At 41.2% G+C, this 17,500-nt stretch overlaps 1 protein-coding gene and 1 long non-coding RNA gene across 5 annotated transcripts in view; both read right to left on the bottom strand.

The window, feature by feature from the left end:
* Positions 1–9,101, bottom strand: part of LOC135096314 (serrate RNA effector molecule homolog) — an 18,041-nt gene extending 8,940 nt beyond the window's left edge. The window contains 11 exon segments of the mRNA XM_063997730.1: positions 401–518; positions 520–544; positions 1,226–1,503; positions 1,866–1,932; positions 3,613–3,786; positions 5,193–5,286; positions 5,289–5,314; positions 5,451–5,573; positions 5,575–5,592; positions 8,520–8,655; positions 8,957–9,101. Of these exon segments, the coding sequence (XP_063853800.1) occupies positions 401–518; positions 520–544; positions 1,226–1,503; positions 1,866–1,932; positions 3,613–3,786; positions 5,193–5,286; positions 5,289–5,314; positions 5,451–5,573; positions 5,575–5,592; positions 8,520–8,653 (1,057 nt within the window). The 5' untranslated portion in view covers positions 8,654–8,655; positions 8,957–9,101.
* Positions 9,102–10,838: 1,737 nt separating this feature from the next.
* LOC135096315 (uncharacterized) overlaps positions 10,839–17,500 on the bottom strand; it is a 23,950-nt gene continuing 17,288 nt past the window's right edge. For 3 of the 4 annotated variants that reach the window (XR_010264676.1, XR_010264679.1, XR_010264678.1), the window contains 6 exons: positions 17,148–17,260; positions 16,562–16,806; positions 15,624–15,873; positions 14,698–14,870; positions 13,122–13,719; positions 10,839–12,909 (listed from right to left, as the gene is read on the bottom strand). This is a non-coding gene — a long non-coding RNA (uncharacterized LOC135096315). Of the gene's footprint in view, positions 12,951–13,121; positions 13,720–14,697; positions 14,871–15,623; positions 15,874–16,561; positions 16,807–17,147; positions 17,261–17,500 lie in introns of all 4 variants that reach the window. The other variant, XR_010264677.1, reaches the window with a different exon arrangement.

The following is a 17,500-nucleotide window of genomic DNA, read 5'->3' on the forward strand; positions in this document are numbered from 1 at the left end:
ACTAGAACCTTAAAAACACCCTTAAAAACCCTTACAACTTCAACTACAGCCTTTGGAAAGTAGAAATATTGTTAATCTGCCACTGGAACCTTAAAAACACCCTTAAAAACCCTTACAACTTCAACTACAGCCTTTGGAATGTAGAAATATTGTTAATCTGTCACTAGAACCTTAAAAACACCCTTAAAAACCCTTACAACTTCAACTACAGCCTTTGGAAAGTAGAAATATTGTTAATCTGCCACTAGAACCTTAAAAACACCCTTAAAAACCCTTGCAACTTCAACTGGAGCCAATATAACCTAACCCAACACTTTGCAGACCACTTCCACCACCTCTCCACCTCCACCTACACGTCCACACCCCCCTACTTACCTCCACCACCCCCCGTCTTCTACGCCCCCTGCTGCGTCACTTCCCTTCTGCTTTAAATATTCTTTTGCTTTTTTCTGTAATTCTTTTTGTTCATTGCTCATGTCCATTTTGAGGGGGCTGTCTGGGTCCTTCTCCCCCTCCCCCCTCGTTGTCGCCCCCCTCGTCGGAGCTGTGGGAGAAAGAGAGAGAGAGAGGGAGAGTGAGAGAGGTGTGCGTGTGTGTGTGGGGATGGAGAGGAGAGAGAGAATAGATTGATAAATTGTAAATATATGTAGAAAAATTTAAAGAAATGCAAACAACATTGAAAAACACATCAGTACACTCTTGAAACACCCCAAAACACATCAGTACACCCTTGAAACACCCTAAAACACCCAAAAATACATCAATACACCCTTGAAACACCCAAAAACACCCTTGAAACACCCCAAAACACCCTTAATACACACAAATAACACTCCAAAACACCCCAAAAACACCCAAAATACCCCACAACACCCAAAAACACACCAAAAACACTCTAAAACACCCCAAAAAACACCCAAAACACCCAAAAACACCCCAAAAACTCACAAAAACACACAAAACACCCAAAACACAGCAAAACATCCCAAAAAACACACAAAACACCCCAAAAATACCCCAAATACACCCAAATACACACCCAGAACACCCCAAATACACCCCAAAAACACCCAAAAACACCCCAAAACATCCCAAAAACACACAAAACACCCAAAACAAAGCAAAACACCCCAAAAATACCCCAAATACACCCAAATACACACCCAGAACACCCCAAATACACCCCAAAAACACCCAAAAACACCCCAAAACACCCCAAACTTACTCTTCACCCAAGACGAATAATTTCTGCTCTTGATCGCCTGCAGTTCCACCCTCCCCTGCCTCTCCCCCACCATCCAGGGCTCCGGGGGTGGCTGGGGGGCTTGGGGGCTCCTCTTCCACCACCTGGTCTAGCACTTGGAGGTCAAGGTCGGTGCCGCCCTCCAGTTTAATGACGACAGAATCCAGGAGCTTCAACAAGAGATCTGATTGGTCGGCGTCAACTGAGATGGTTTCAAGACGGCCAGCGTGGTACAGCTCGGAAAATGTGGACATTCGCCGCTGTGGTGGAGGGGAGGGGGTGGACGGTTAGGTTAGGCTGTGGTGGTGGTGGTGGTGGTGGTAATAATGTTTTTTTTTTTGTTAATTTTTATGTTTTTTTTTGTGAGTTTTTTCATGGCGTTAGTACAGCTCGGAAAATGTGGACATTCGCCGCTGTGGTGGAGGGGAGGGGGGTGAACGGTTAGGTTAGGATGTGGTGGTGGTGGTGGTGGTGGTAATAATGTTTTTTTTTGTTTTTTTCGTTAATTTTTATGTTTTTTTGTGAGTTTTTTTTCGTTGCGTTAGGTTAGGTTAGGTTAGTCTCTCTCTCTCTCTCTCTCTCTCTCTCTCTCTCTCTCTCTCTCTCTCTCTCTCTCTCTCACCTTCAAGTTAGCCAGTTGCTCCTCCTTCCTCTTCACACACTCCTCTGGGTGATATTTAGCCTTGAACCTGTGGGGGGAGACAGAGGTACCCCAAGGTGAATATCTGGCCCTCTCCCTCTGTGTGTGTGTGTGTGTGTGTGTGTGTGTGTGTGTGTGTGTTTGTCAGTGGGTGGTGGGTGTGTCAGTGAGTGTGGATGAAAGAGGGATGAGAGAGAGGAGGAGAAAAAGAAGGAGAAGGAGAAGGAGAAGGAGGAGAAGAAGAAGAAGAAGAAGAAGAAGAAGAAGAAGAAGAAGAAGAAGATTATGCATAAAGGCAGTGAATGAATCTGTCTGTCTGTCTGTCTCTCTGTCTGTCTCTCTGTCTGTCTCTCTGTGTGTGTGTGTGTGTGTGTGTGTGTGTGTGTGTGTGTGTGTGTGTGTGCAATAACCTGCACCACAGTATATAAAAGCCAGTAGGAAAAACAAATAACAAAAATAACAATAATAGCCACACTAATAACAATTACATATTTCTGCAATCATGAAAATTACCTTAATAATAACAATAATAATAATAATAATAATAAAATAAAAAAAAACAATAAAAAATCTCTATAAAATTAATCCATGTACGTGTGTGTGTGCGTGTGTGTGTGTGTATGCATGTGTACATACCACTCACACAAGGCCTCACCTGTGTGCCCGCCCAGGCCGTGGGGGGAGGGGGACAGATGGCGGGGGGGTAGCAAGATTTCGATCAAAAACTTTCACAAAATTTAAACGTTTTTTTTTCGCATTTGTGTGTTCCTGAGCTAAGCGGCGCGTGTTTGGCAAAGAAAAACGTAACGTAACGCATTTTTCACTGCATTGTGCGCAGTGTCCTAGCTACAGAGTGTGTGTGGGTCGACATATTCATTTTGCGCGATTTTCGGTTATTTTCCGAAGCTTCGTAATCTTGGTTTGTCTTGGCTTGGCTTGGCGGCGGAGGTGGTCACTGTGAGAGGCAAATGTTGCGTTAGGTTGGCTGGCTAGTGGGGGCAGGCCTAGGCTCCCTCTAAGCCTACCTGGAAGTCTGCTATAGGCCTATTTGTTGGGTCGCCTAAGTTTAGTTTAACTGTCTGTCTGTTTTGGTTAAGTCACCCCTTGTTTCCTACTGTTTTCTTTGTTCTCTGTTCTATTTTTGTTGTTTTCTTCTATTCTATCATTATTTTCTCTATTTTATGTCTCTTTTTCTGTTCTCTAATCTTCTCTATCTTCTCTTTCTTTATTCAATATTCTCGTCTTTCATCATGAATTTCTCTATCTCCTCTGTTTAATATTCTCTCTTTCTTCTCTTTCACTGTCTGCTTCTGCCCCACACTGCCTGCCTGTCTGTCTATCTATCTGTCTATCTGTTTATCTATCTATCTATCTGTCTATCTCCCTGACTGACTGACTGGCTGGCTGGCTGGCTGGCTGACTGACTGATTGACTGACTGACTGACTGACTGGCTGACTGACTGACTGACTAACTGACTGACTGACTGACTGTCCTTCCCACTCCCTCCCTCCCTCTCTCTCTCTCTCTCTCTCTCTCTCTCTCTCTCTCTCTCTCTCTCTCTCTCTCTCTCTCTCTCTCTCTCACACACAGCATAGACTCAAAATTATTAATATACTTCTCACAAAACACACGCAAATCTTTCAAAAACTGCTACTCTCTCTCTCTCTCTCTCTCTCTCTCACGCACTCCTACACCCTCCCTCTCACTCTCACTCTCCCAAGCACTCACCACTCTTCCTCCTTGTGGTTGATGAAGAACTCGTTGAGCTGTTGTCGTTTAAATTCAAGCTTGTAATCTGAATACTTCCTCAACGCCTCCTCCTCTGTTATGGAGTCATCACATTGCTCCATGAACGCCTTGAAATTCATCATTGGGGGCTGCGTGGGGCCAAGCTCGTCCAGTCTGTGGGTGAGGGAGGTGTCAGCGCACCCACACGCACACACACACACCCACACACTCACCCAGACTCACTCAAACAGCCTCAAACACAGACATATTCAGATATTTTTTTTCAGAACTAGATTCATAAATGGTAGAAAAAGTTGTTATTTTGGGGTGTGTGGGGTGTGTAGGGGTGCTTCGTGCAGTGTGTGGGTGAGGGAGGTGTCAGCGCACACACACGCACACACACACACCCACACACTCACTCAGACTCACTCAAACAGCCTCAAACACAGACATATTCAGATATTTTTTTTCAGAACTAGATTCATAAATGGTAGAAAAAGTTGTTATTTTGGGGTGTGTGGGGTGTGTAGGGGTGCTTCGTGCAGTGTGTGGGTGAGGGAGGTGTCAGCGCACACACACGCACACACACACACCCACACACTCACTCAGACTCACTCAAACAGCCTCAAACACAGACATATTCAGATATTTTTTTCAGGACTAGATTCATAAATGGTAGAAAAAGTTGTTATTTTGGGGTGTGTGGGGTGTGTAGGGGTGCTTCGTGCAGTCTGTGGGTGAGGGAGGTGTCAGCGCACCCACACGCACACACACACACCCACACACACTCACTCAGACTCACTCAAACAGCCTCAAACACAGACATATTCAGATAATTTTTTTCAGAACTAGATTCATAAATGGTAGAAAAAGTTGTTATTTTGGGGTGTGTGGGGTGTGTAGGGGTGCTTCGTGCAGTGTGTGGGTGAGGGAGGTGTCAGCGCAAACACACGCACACACACACACCCACACACTCACTCACTCAGACTCACTCAAACAGCCTCAAACACAGACATATTCAGATATTTTTTTTCAGAACTAGATTCATAAATGGTAGAAAAAGTTGTTATTTTGGGGTGTGTGGGGTGTGTAGGGGTGCTTCGTGCAGTGTGTGGGTGAGGGAGGTGTCAGCGCACCCACACGCACACACACACACCCACACACTCACTCAGACTCACTCAAACAGCCTCAAACACAGACATATTCAGATTTTTTTTTTCAGGGCTAGATTCATAAATGGTAGAAAAAGTTGTTATTTTGGGGTGTGTGGGGTGTGTAGGGGTGCTTCGTGCAGTGTGTGGGTGAGGGAGGTGTCAGCGCACCCACACGCACACACACACACCCACACACTCACTCAGACTCACTCAAACAGCCTCAAACACAAACATATTCAGATATTTTTTTTCAGGACTAGATTCATAAATGGTAGAAAAAGTTGTTATTTTGGGGTGTGTGGGGTGTGTAGGGGTGCTTCGTGCAGTGTGTGGGTGAGGGAGGTGTCAGCGCACCCACACGCACACACACACACACCCACACACTCACCCAGACACACACAAACAGCCTCGCACACACACACTCACCTCCCTGCGGCTGCCCCGTGGCCTGTGGGGTGTGCATAGTCTTGTCCGTAAGTGGCGGCATAAGCACCATAGGAGGGTGGAGCTGCCCCGCCCCCTCATAGGCTCCATACCTCCTGTCATCCCTGGGGGGGGGGGGAAGAAGAGGGGGAAGAATGAATAAAGACAAAATAAAAATAAATAAATAGATAAAATATAAATACAAACTCTCTCTCTCTCTCTCTCTCTCTCTCTCTCTCTCTCTCTCTCTCTCTCTCTCACCAGTCCTGCCTGACCCTCTTCACTGGGGGGCTGAGGTCATGCCGAGATGGGGAGTACCTGTCCCTGGTACGCCCCCCCCCATAATCGCGGCCATATTCTCTCCGGGACGACCCCCTCTCACGACCCCCATCCGTCTCGGCTCCTGGGGGAGGGTGCGGAAGGGGGGTTACTTGCTGGAAAGACACTTAAAATACCCAAAATTACCTTGAAAATAATTGAAATATGTAAAAGAAGTTGGGAATGCCTTGAAATTTACTTAAAAACACCTAAAACTGCCTTAAAATAATTGCAATATGTAAAAAAAGGGTTAAAATTTACTTAAAACACCTAAAATTGCCTTAAAATAATTGCAATATGTAAAAAAAGGGTTAAAATTTACTTAAAAACACCTAAAATTGCCTTAAAATAATTGCAATATGTAAAAAAAGGTTAAAATTTACTTAAAAACACCTAAAATTGCCTTAAAATAATTGGAATATTAAAAAAAGGGTTAAAATTTACTTAAAACACCTAAAATTGTCTTAAAATAATTGCAATATGTAAAAAAAAGGTTAAAATTTACTTAAAAACACCTAAAATTGCCTTAAAATAATTGCAATATTAAAAAAAGCTTAAAATTTACTTAAAACACCTAAAATTGTCTTAAAATAATTGGAATATGTAAAAAAGGGTTAAAATTTACTTAAAACACCTAAAATTGCCTTAAAATAATTGCAATATGTAAAAAAAGGGTTAAAATTTACTTAAAACACCTAAAATTGCCTTAAAATAATTGCAATATTAAAAAAAGGTTAAAATTTACTTAAAACACCTAAAATTGTCTTAAAATAATTGGAATATGTAAAAAAAACTTAAAATTTACGTAAAACACCTAAAATTGCCTTAAAATAATTGCAATATGTAAAAAAAAGGGTTAAAATTTACTTAAAACACCTAAAATTGCCTTAAAATAATTGCAATATTAAAAAAGGGTTAAAATTTACTTAAAAACACCTAAAATTGCCTTAAAATAATTGCAATATTAAAAAAGGGTTAAAATTTACTTAAAACACCTAAAATTGCCTTAAAATAATTGAAATATGTAAAAAAAAAGGTTAAAATTTACTTAAAACACCTAAAATTGCCTTGAAATAATTGCAATATTAAAAAAGGGTTAAAATTTACTTAAAAACACTTAAAATTGCCTTAAAATAATTGCAATATGTAAAAAAAGGTTAAAATTTACTTAAAAACACTTAAAATTGCCTTAAAATAATTGCAATATTAAAAAAAGGTTAAAATTTACTTAAAACACCTAAAATTGCCTTAAAATAATTGCAATATGTAAAAAACTTAAAATTTACTTAAAAACACCTAAATTGTCTTAAAATAATTGCAATATCTAAAAAAAAGGTTAAAATTTACTTAAAACACCTAAAATTGTCTTAAAATAATTGGAATATGTAAAAAAAGGGTTAAAATTTACGTAAAAACACTTAAAATTGCCTTAAAATAATTGCAATATGTAAAAAAAGGTTAAAATTTACTTAAACACCTAAAATTGTCTTAAAATAATTGCAATATGTAAAAAAAAGGTTAATTTACTTAAAAACACCTAAAATTGCCTTAAAATAATTGCAATATATAAAAAAAAGGTTAATTTACTTAAAACACCTAAAATTGTCTTAAAATAATTGCAATATGTAAAAAAGGGTTAAAATTTACGTAAAAACACTTAAAATTGCCTTAAAATAATTGCAATATGTAAAAAAAAAGGGTTAAAATTTACTTAAAACACCTAAAAAAAAATACCTAAAAAAGCTTAAAATTTACTAAAGTTGCCTTAAAACCAATTCAATACCTAAAAAAACTTAAAATTTACTTAAAACACCTAAAATTGCCTTAAAATAATTGGAATATGTAAAAAAACCTTAAAATTTACTTAAAACACCAAAAAACACCCTTACAACTGCATAAACTAACCTAAGATGACGTGATACCCAAAAACACCTAAAATATCCCTAAAAATGCATCAAATATCCCTAAACATGCCTCAAATATCCCTAAAAACCCTCAAATATCCCTAAATAATCCTTAAATACCTCAAAAGCTTAAATATCCCTAAAATTGCCAAAAAAACTCAAATATCCCTAAAAATGCCCCAAATATCCCTAAAATTGCCCGAAATGCCTCAAATATCCCTAAAATTGCCCTAAAATGCCTCAAATATCCCTAAAATTGCCCTAAAATGCCTCAAATATCCCTAAAATTGCCCTAAAATGACTAAAATATCCCTCAAATTGCCCTAAAATGCCTCAAATATCCCTAAAATTGCCCTAAAATACCTCAAATATCCCTAATATTGCCCCAAATGCCTCAAATATCCCTAAAAATGCCCAAATGCCTCAAACATCCCTAAAATTGCCCTAAAATGCCTCAAATATCCCTAAAAATGCCCCAAATGCCTCAAACATCCCTAAAATTGCCCTAAAATGCCTCAAATATCCCTAAAATTGCCAAAAAAACTCAAATATCCCTAAAAATGCCCCAAATGCCTCAAATATCCCTAAAATTGCCCTAAAAATGCCTCAAATATCCCTAAAAATGCCAAAAAATCCCTAAAATGCTTCAATATATCTAAAATACCCCTAAAAACACCTAAAAACGCTAAAATAGTCCCTAAAACACACTTAAACTAAATAAAACTAAGAAAAACAAGTCATTTTTCACCCAATCACCCCCAACTCGGCCCACCAGTCACCAAACTCGTCCCTTAACTCGACCCAACGTCTAAATAAACAAAGAAACACAAAAAACACGCATTATTCCCAGGAACCTTCACCCAGTCACCCCCAACTCGGCCCACCAGTCACCAAACTCATCCCTTAACTCGACCCAACGTCTAAATAAACAAAGAAACACAAAAAACACGCATTATTCCCAGTACCCCTCACCCAGTCACCCCCAACTCGGCCCACCAGTCACCAAACTCATCCCTTAACTCGACCCAACGTCTAAATAAACAAAGAAACACAAAAAACACGCATTATTCCTAGTACCCCTCACCCAGGCACCCCCAACTCGGCCCACCTGTCACCCCAGTCGTCCCTGCCGCTCCTCCGCCCGTCCTCTCGTCTATCTCTTCCGCCTCCACTGTAGTCCGAGCGCTCTCCACGGAATTTGTCGCGCCGCCTCCTCTCAAACTCGTCATCACTGTCACCCATTACTGCGGGGGAGGGAGAAGCTGTTGTTGTTGTTGTTGTTGTTGTTGTTGTTGGAGGAGGAAAAACAATAATAACGGTATATGCAGATTAGATTAACGACGAGGAAGAAGAGGAAGAGGAGGTTAAATACTTATACGATTAAAAAATACGTAAAAAATCAAAAAATAACTATAAGCTGGACAAATAACGGAAGGCAACATACATACAAACACACGCACACACACATGGTCAGACATCACCCCTCATATTTCCTCACCCCGCGCTTTTATCACCCCTCTCCCCTCACCCCCAAGCCCCTCTCACCTCTGTGCACTAATTAGAACCGCCAGCTGTCCGGGGAGAACCTCAGGTGAAGGTAAAATTGTAAAAGTTTAAGGTTCTTTTTCCCGGCGTCCTCCCCACTCCGCTGTCAACAAAGATGGCCGCCACTCTTCGGTCACTGCCATAGAGGGTTGGTATAGAGTGACGCCCCGCCGCCATATTGAAGCGCGTTATTCGCCATCTTTGTCTATCTAAGGTATTTTTTGGGGGTTATTTTGCTGTTTTGTGCTGTTTTCTTTGTGTTTTTCTAAATTTGAAGTTTTTATTTAGTTGTTTTAGGGTTTTTAGTCGAATTTGGTCTTTATTTTGTGTGTTTTTTTGTGTAATTTATGTAGGTCGCATCTTGACGCTACACATGACGCCATCTTCGTCTTCCTTCCACCGCCATGTTCTTTGACCTTTATTTATTTACTTTTTCCACCTTATAATATCGTTTTGTTCTCTTTACGTCTCTGAATGGGAAAAATATTAAATGATATTATTTAAAGCTTTCTTATTTTAGATTTGGTCTTAAGCATATATATATATTTTTTTTAACGGTCGGTACTGACAGCCATCTTGATGCTTTAACGACGCCATGTTCTCACACCTACACTCCTTTTAAAAGTAGTAGTAGTAGTAGTAGTAGTAGTAGTAATAGTCTCAACAACTCCTCTCCTCTAACTGACTGTCTTCAGCCTCTCTCTCACCGCCGCAGTGTTGCATCTCTAGCTGTCTTCTACCGCTATTTTCACGCTAACTGCTCTTCTGATCTTGTTAACTGCATGCCTCCCCTCCTCCCACGGCCTCGCTGCACAACACCTTCTTCTTTCTCTCACCACTGTTCTGTCCACCTCCCTAATGCAAGAGTTAACCAGTATTCTCAGTCTTTCACCACTATTCTGTCCACCTCCCTAGTGCAAGAGTTAACCAGTATTCTCAGTCTTTCACCACTATTCTGTCCACCTCCCTAATGCAAGAGTTAACCAGTATTCTCAGTCTTTCACCACTATTCTGTCCACCTCCCTAATGCAAGAGTTAACCAGTATTCTCAGTCTTTCACCACTATTCTGTCCACCTCCCTAATGCAAGAGTTAACCAGTATTCTCAGTCTTTCACCACTATTCTGTCCACCTCCCTAATGCAAGAGTTAACCAGTATTCTCAGTCTTTCACCACTATTCTGTCCACCTCCCTAATGCAAGAGTTAACCAGTATTCTCAGTCTTTCACCACTATTCTGTCCACCTCCCTAGTGCAAGAGTTAACCAGTATTCTCAGTCTTTCACCACTATTCTGTCCACCTCCCTAATGCAAGAGTTAACCAGTATTCTCAGTCTTTCACCACTATTCTGTCCACCTCCCTAATGCAAGAGTTAACCAGTATTCTCAGTCTTTCACCACTATTCTGTCCACCTCCCTAATGCAAGAGTTAACCAGTATTCTCAGTCTTTCACCACTATTCTGTCCACCTCCCTAGTGCAAGAGTTAACCAGTATTCTCAGTCTTTCACCACTATTCTGTCCACCTCCCTAGTGCAAGAGTTAACCAGTATTCTCAGTCTTTCATCCCTTTCTCTGGTAAACTCTGGAACTCCCTGCCTGCTTCTGTATTTCCACCTTCCTATGACTTGAACTTCAACACACTTATCCTCAACTTTAGATAGTAGTAGTAGTAGTAGTAGTAGTAGTAGTAATAGTAGTAGTAGTAGTAGGTTAAACAAACAACTTTTTAAAAACTTATCTATTTACATAACAACAAGACAAAATATACACAACATACAACCTGTGTGTGTGTGTGTGTGTGTGTGTGTGTGTGTGTGTGTGTGTGTGTACGAGTACATGGGAATCTGGAAAAACGTACATGATTTTCTTCTTTATGTGTACCTGTCGTGTGTGTGTGTGTGTGTGTGTGTGTGTGTGTGTGTGTGTGTGTGTGTGTGTGTGTGTGTGTGTGTGTGTGTGTGTACATTCAGATAAAAATAACGATAATAATAATAATGATAAAAATAAATGAAAACTCTTATTCCTCTCACAATATTAATAATAATAATAATAATAATAATAATAATAATAATAATAATAATAATAATAATAATAATAATGACAACAATAATGATAACAAACTCATTCTTCTTCTTCTTCTTCTTCTTCTTCTTCTTCTTATTATTATTATCATTATTATTATTATTATTATTATTATTATTTTTGACATCTCAGACTAGACAAATATAACTCTCTCTCTCTCTCTCTCTCTCTCTCTCTCTCTCTCTCTCTCTCTCTCTCTCTCTCTCTCTCTCTCTCTCTAATCTAAGTTCTTTGGTTTATTAAGCCTCTCTCTCTCTCTCTCTCTCTCTCTCTCTCTCTCTCTCTCTCTCTCTCTCTCTCTCTCTCTCTCTCTCTCTTACATCAGTATTTCGTTTGTTTGTTTACATATAATGACCTTCCTTACACTAGTACCTGGTTTTGTTTGCTTTGTTTACACCTAACAAGCTTCACTCTGGCCTTGTTTACATTTGAGCACATGTACCTGTTTGTTTACTTTGTGTTTACACCTCCCTTACTGGCCCTTCTTTTGGTTTTGTTTACATCACGTGGTTTTGTTTACATTGACCACGTGGTTTTGTTTACATTATCCACGTGGTTTTGTTTACATTGACCACGTGGTTTTGTTTACATTGACCACGTGGTTTTGTTTACATTGACCACGTGGTTTTGTTTACATTGACCACGTGGTTTTGTTTACATTCACCATGTGGTTTTGTTTACATTTCTGTCTACGCCTCCCAAGTATTCATGTTTATAATTTCTGTTTACATTTTCTCGGCACTAAATATTGTTTGCATACATTTTCGTCTCTGTAGTGATAATTGTTTGCTTCTGTGACATGAATACTCTCTCTTTGTGCCATCTTGTTTGCATTCAACACTGTCTGCATTACACGTGACGAGATATATTATTGTTTACACTTTCTTCGTTCATTATGTAACGCTATCCATGTCCCGTTTAATTTGTTTACAGCTTCCTTGTTTACATTCGTACACAACACGCAGGATTGTTTACATGTTTGTTTTTTGTTTACATTCACGCTATGGCACTGTTTACATGCAATCTTGACCTTACTAGACACTGTTTGTAAGTTTGTTTGCACTTATCATCTTTGTTTACAGCTATATTTGTTTGTATTGTTTGTGTAACGTGTCTCTATAGCCATTGTTTACTTTGACTATTTGTTTATTTGTTTGTTTATTTGTTTACAGAGCACCTCACTTGTTTATGAATCACTTTTCCAACAAGTTATTTTGTTTACACCGTCATGTGACTCTCTCTGTTCATTTTTGTTTGTTTCAACTGCTTTTGTTTGCCAGAAATCTTTGTTTACACTCAAGACATAGCACTGTTTACACTCCCCACGTGGCGTTACTTCCTGGCGTTGTTTATGTTGTTTTGTTTGCCGTCACTTCTTGTTTACAGTTGTCACGCCATTTTGTTTGCATTTGTACACTCGCCACGTGGATTTGTTTACATCCAGCGTCTGTTTACATGTCAATTGGCTTTTTAGCTCTAATGGTCGTTTACACTGACCACGTGGTTTTGTTTACACCCAAAATTTGTTTACTAGTAGTCTTGTTTTATCTTCAGTTTGTTTATACCCATCACGTGACTCTTTATCTTCCAGACTTGTTTACACTGACACACGTGGCTTTTTTTACCTTCCAGGCTTGTTTACAATTGCACACGTGGCTTTGTTTACCTTCCAGACTTGTTTACACTGGCACACGTGGCTTTGTTTACTTTCCAGACTTGTTTAGACTGGCACACGTAGCTTTCTTTACCTTCCAGACTTGTTTACACTGACACACGTGGCTTTGTTTACCTTCCAGACTTGTTTACACTGGCACACGTGGCTTTGTTTACCTTCCAGACTTGTTTACACTGGCACACGTGGCTTTGTTTACCTTCCAGACTTGTTTACAATGGCACACGTGGCTTTGTTTACCTTCCAGACTTGTTTACACTGGCACACGTGGCTTTTGTTTACCTTCCAGGCTTGTTTACAATGGCACTACGTGGCTTTGTTTACCTTCCAGACTTGTTTACACTGACACACGTGGCTTTGTTTACTCTTCCAGGCTTGTTTTACACTGGCACACGTGGCTGTGTTGTTTACCTAGTATTAATTTTCACCTTTCACTACATATTTCTGTTGCGTTAAATAGTTGTTTACACAGAAACATGGCCTTGTTTACTCTGACCATGTGTTTTTCTCTGCCTTCAGTGACTGTTTACAATTATCACCTTGTTTTGTTTGCACTCACAAGCGAATTTGTCTTAGTTTCAACTTGTTTACATTCATACACACACATACACACGCAGCTGTTTGCATTTAGTACTTGTTTCCACACACACACACACACACACACACACACACACACACATGTAGAATCCCTCCCTCCCTCACACACACATACATGTAAACAACTGCTATGTAAACAAGAAGTAAACAATCACTCGCCCTTCGTAACATCAGGAATGGACTTTGTAAACTTAGCTTTGGACACGAGAGCAGCAACGAGGGCCGTGGAAGAGGAAGAAGCGGGCGTGGAGGAAGAGGAAGAGGAGGAGGAAGAGGAGGAGGAGGAGAGACCAGGGGAACAGACCTTGTGATGACCGTCCCAGTCCTTGTGTTGACAAAAAGGCCCACAATACCTCGCTATATTACAACCGCTACAAGTTTCATGAGCCTTCCTCCCGCAGTTCCAGCACGCCTACAGGGAGGAGAGACAGTTCCAGGTGTTGTAATTAAGGTTGTAAATGGGGTAAAGGTTGTAGAAAGGGTTGTAATGGATGTGGTTCGTTGTAAAAGGGTTGTGGAGTCGTGAATCTGGTGTTTTTGTTAAATATGTGTGGTGTAATTGAAGTTGTAAAGGGGTAAGGGTTGTAGAAAGGGTTGTAATGGTTGTGGTTCGCTGTTAAAGGGTTGTGGAGTCGTGTACCTGGTTTTTTGTTAAGTTTGTGAGGTTAAGGTGTTGTAATTGAAGTTGTAAAGGGGTAAAGGTTGTAGAAAGGGTTGTAATGGTTGTGTTTCGCTGTAAAAGGGTTGTGGAGTCGTGTATCAGGGTTTTTGTTAAATATGTGTGGTGTAATTGAAGTTGTAAAGGGGTAAGGGTTGTAGAAAGGGTTGTAATGGTTGTGGTTCGTTGTAAAAGGGTTGTGGAGTCATGTACCTGGTTTTTTTTGTTAAGTTTGTGAGGTTAAGGTGTTGTAATTCAGGTTGTAAAGGGGTAAAGGTTGTAGAAAAGGTTGTAATGGTTGTGGTTCGTTGTAAAAGAATTGTGGAGTCGTGTATCTGTTTTTTTTGTTAAGTTTGTGAGGTTAAGGTGTTGTAATTGAGGTTGTAAAGGGGTAAAGGTTGTAGAAAGGGTTGTAATGGTTGTGGTTCGTTGTAAAAGGGTTGTGGAGTCGTGAATCTGTTTTTTTTGTTAAGTTTGTAAGGTTAAGGTGTTGTAATTGAGGTTGTAATGGGGGTAAAGGTTGTAGTGATAGTGGTAATAGTTGTTGTATTAGTAGTAACAACATAACTACAATAATTCTTAGTACAAATAATACGATGACTTTTACAACAACAACAACAATAACAATAAAAATAGCATTATTACAAGTACTACTACAACTACAACTACAACTACTACTACTACTACTACTACTACAACTACTACTACTACTACTACTACTACCACACTAACCTGCTGGGGATCAATGCGGGGTTCTGCAGGGTCTCTTCTCCCCACCTCTCTCAATAGGACGTCTACTTTCGCTCTTTCCGCTGCTACCAGTTCTTGTGCTCTTGCTTCAGCCGCCCCCACCGCCCGCTGCACCTCCGCCACTGCCGCCCTACGCACCTCAGACACCGCCTCCTCTGTGGGCGTGAGGGCGTGGGCGTCAGGTAGACAGTAGAGTAGATATCAGGGGTTTTAAATGAGAGTATTGCAAAATTTGTCGCGTATTTTGGGTTTTGTGGTTCGAATGAGTTTTTGGGGTTTTTAAGGGTGTTTTTAGGGTTCCTCTGGTGGTTCTACTGGTTCCTGTGATAGTTACTGGTAGAACCGGCCAAAATATCACTGAAAAATCCTAGTAACTTTCATTACAACTCCCTAAACACCCTTGAAAACCCCAATAACTTCTTGCACAGCCCCAAAACACCCTTGAAAACCCCAATAACTTCTTGCACAGCCCCAAAACGCCCTTGAAAACCCCAATAACTTCTTGCACAGCCCCAAAACGCCCTTGAAAACCCCAATAACTTCTTGCACAGCCCCAAAACGCCCTTGAAAACCCCAATAACTTCTTGCACAGCCCCAAAACACCCTTGAAAACCCCAATAACTTCTTGCACACTCCCTAAACATCCTTGAAAACCCCAATAACTTCTTGCACAGCCCCTAAACACCCTTGAAAACCCCAATAACTTCTTGCACACTCCCTAAACACCCTTGAAAACCCCAATAACTTCTTGCACACTCCCTAAACACCCTTGAAAACCCCAATAACTTCTTCTACACCCTTGCAAACCCAAAGGAAGCCAAAACGAACACAAATAATGACAGATATACTACTACTACTACTACTACTACTACCACCACCACCACCCTGATCTTTAATCTTGATCTTACCTGCTTTTCTCTTCACTTCCGAAACCCTCTCTTCTGTTGTCCTTATTGACTGTGCCACCAACTCAGCGGCGTATCTTCTGACCTCAGCGTCGTATTCCTGTCGACTTTTCACCTCTCCTCCTCCTCCTCCTCCTTGTCTTCCTCCTCCTCCTCCTCCTCCTCCTCCTCCTCCTCCTCCTCCTTCTCGTTCTTGTAATATTGTTAAAGCTCTTCTTGTTTTCTCTACCATGCTAAGAATGCATGTCAGCATCTGAGAGAGAGAGAGAGAGAGAGAGAGAGAGAGAGAGAGAGAGAGAGAGAGAGAGAGAGAGAGAGAGAGAGAGAGAGAGAGAGAGAGAGAGAGAGAGAGAGAGGGGTTGTTCATTAATATATTTCATTTTTTGTATTCTATTTGTTGTTTGTTGTTGTTGTTGTTGTTGTTGTTGTTGTTGTTGTTGTTATTATTATTATTATTATTATTATTGATTTTATATAAGACTGACTGACTGACTGACTGACTGACTGACTGACTGACTGACTGACTGACTGACTGACTGACTGGCTGACTGACTGGCTGGCTGGCTGACTGACTGACTGACTGACTGACTGACTGACTGACTGACTGACTGACTGACTGACTGACTGACTGGCTGACTGACTGACTGACTGACTGACTGGCTGACTGACTGACTGACTGACTGACTGGCTGACTGACTGACTGACTGACTGACTGACTGACTGACTGGCTGGCTGACTGACTGACTGACTGTCTGGCTGACTGACTGACTGACTGACTGACTGACTGACTGACTGACTGACTGGCTGACTGGCTGGCTGACTGACTGACTGACTGGCTGACTGACTGACTGACTGACCTAACTTAACCTGACCTAACCTAACTTAACCTAACCTAACGTAACCTAACCTGACCTGACCTGACCTGACCTGACCTTACTTACCACGTGAATATTCTTCCATTCATCGTCCGGGGGGGACTGGGGTGCGGTACTCCCTCGGGTGGGGGGCAGGGGGGTCTGGGCTCACCCCCACACTAGGGTAGGGGGGAGAGAAAAGGCCCCCCACTCTCTTGCTGGGCGGAGGGGAGAGAGAACCCCCTCCTCCTCCTCCTCCCCCTCCTCCTCCTCCTCCTCCTCCTCCTCCTCCTCCGCCTCCTCCTCCTCCTCCGTCTCCATTTTCGAAGTACCTGTAGAAGTGAAGAGTGCTTTAAGTCTCTCTCTCTCTCTCTCTCTCTCTCTCTCTCTCTCTCTCTCTCTCTCTCTCTCTCTCTCTCTCTCTCTCTCTCTCTCTCATTCTATCCTTATTTCTCCTTTTATCTCTCTTTCTTTCTCTCAAAATAGCAAAATCTCTCTCTCTCTCTCTCTCTCTCTCTCTCTCTCTCTCTCTCTCTCTCTCTCTCTCTCTCTCTCTCTCTCTCTCTCTCTCTCACACACACACACACACACACACACTTTCTCTCTCTCCCTCTCTCACACACACACACACATTCTCTCCCTCCCTCTCTCTCTCCCTCTCTCTCTCACTCACCCATCATGGCGCCGCTTGCCCGGGGTGACCTCCGAGGAGAAGAAGTCAGTGGGTTCTCCTGAGGCTGCGTCCAGGGCGGCTGCCTCGTGAACTGCCACGTACTGAGACACAGGCTGGGGAGAAGGGAGCGTTAACAGCTGTCACTACTACTACTACTACTACTACTACTACTACTACTACTACTACTACTACTACTAACAGGCTAGGGAGAAGGGGGCGTTAACAGCTGTCATTACTACTACTACTACTACTACTACTACTACTACTACTACTACTACTACTACTACTACTACTACTACTACTGCTATCTATCATGAAGGGCAATGATAACACACACACACACACACACATAC

The sequence above is a fragment of the Scylla paramamosain genome, unplaced genomic scaffold (assembly GCF_035594125.1).
Source record: "Scylla paramamosain isolate STU-SP2022 unplaced genomic scaffold, ASM3559412v1 Contig3, whole genome shotgun sequence".
In the NCBI taxonomy this organism is placed as follows: domain Eukaryota; kingdom Metazoa; phylum Arthropoda; class Malacostraca; order Decapoda; family Portunidae; genus Scylla; species Scylla paramamosain.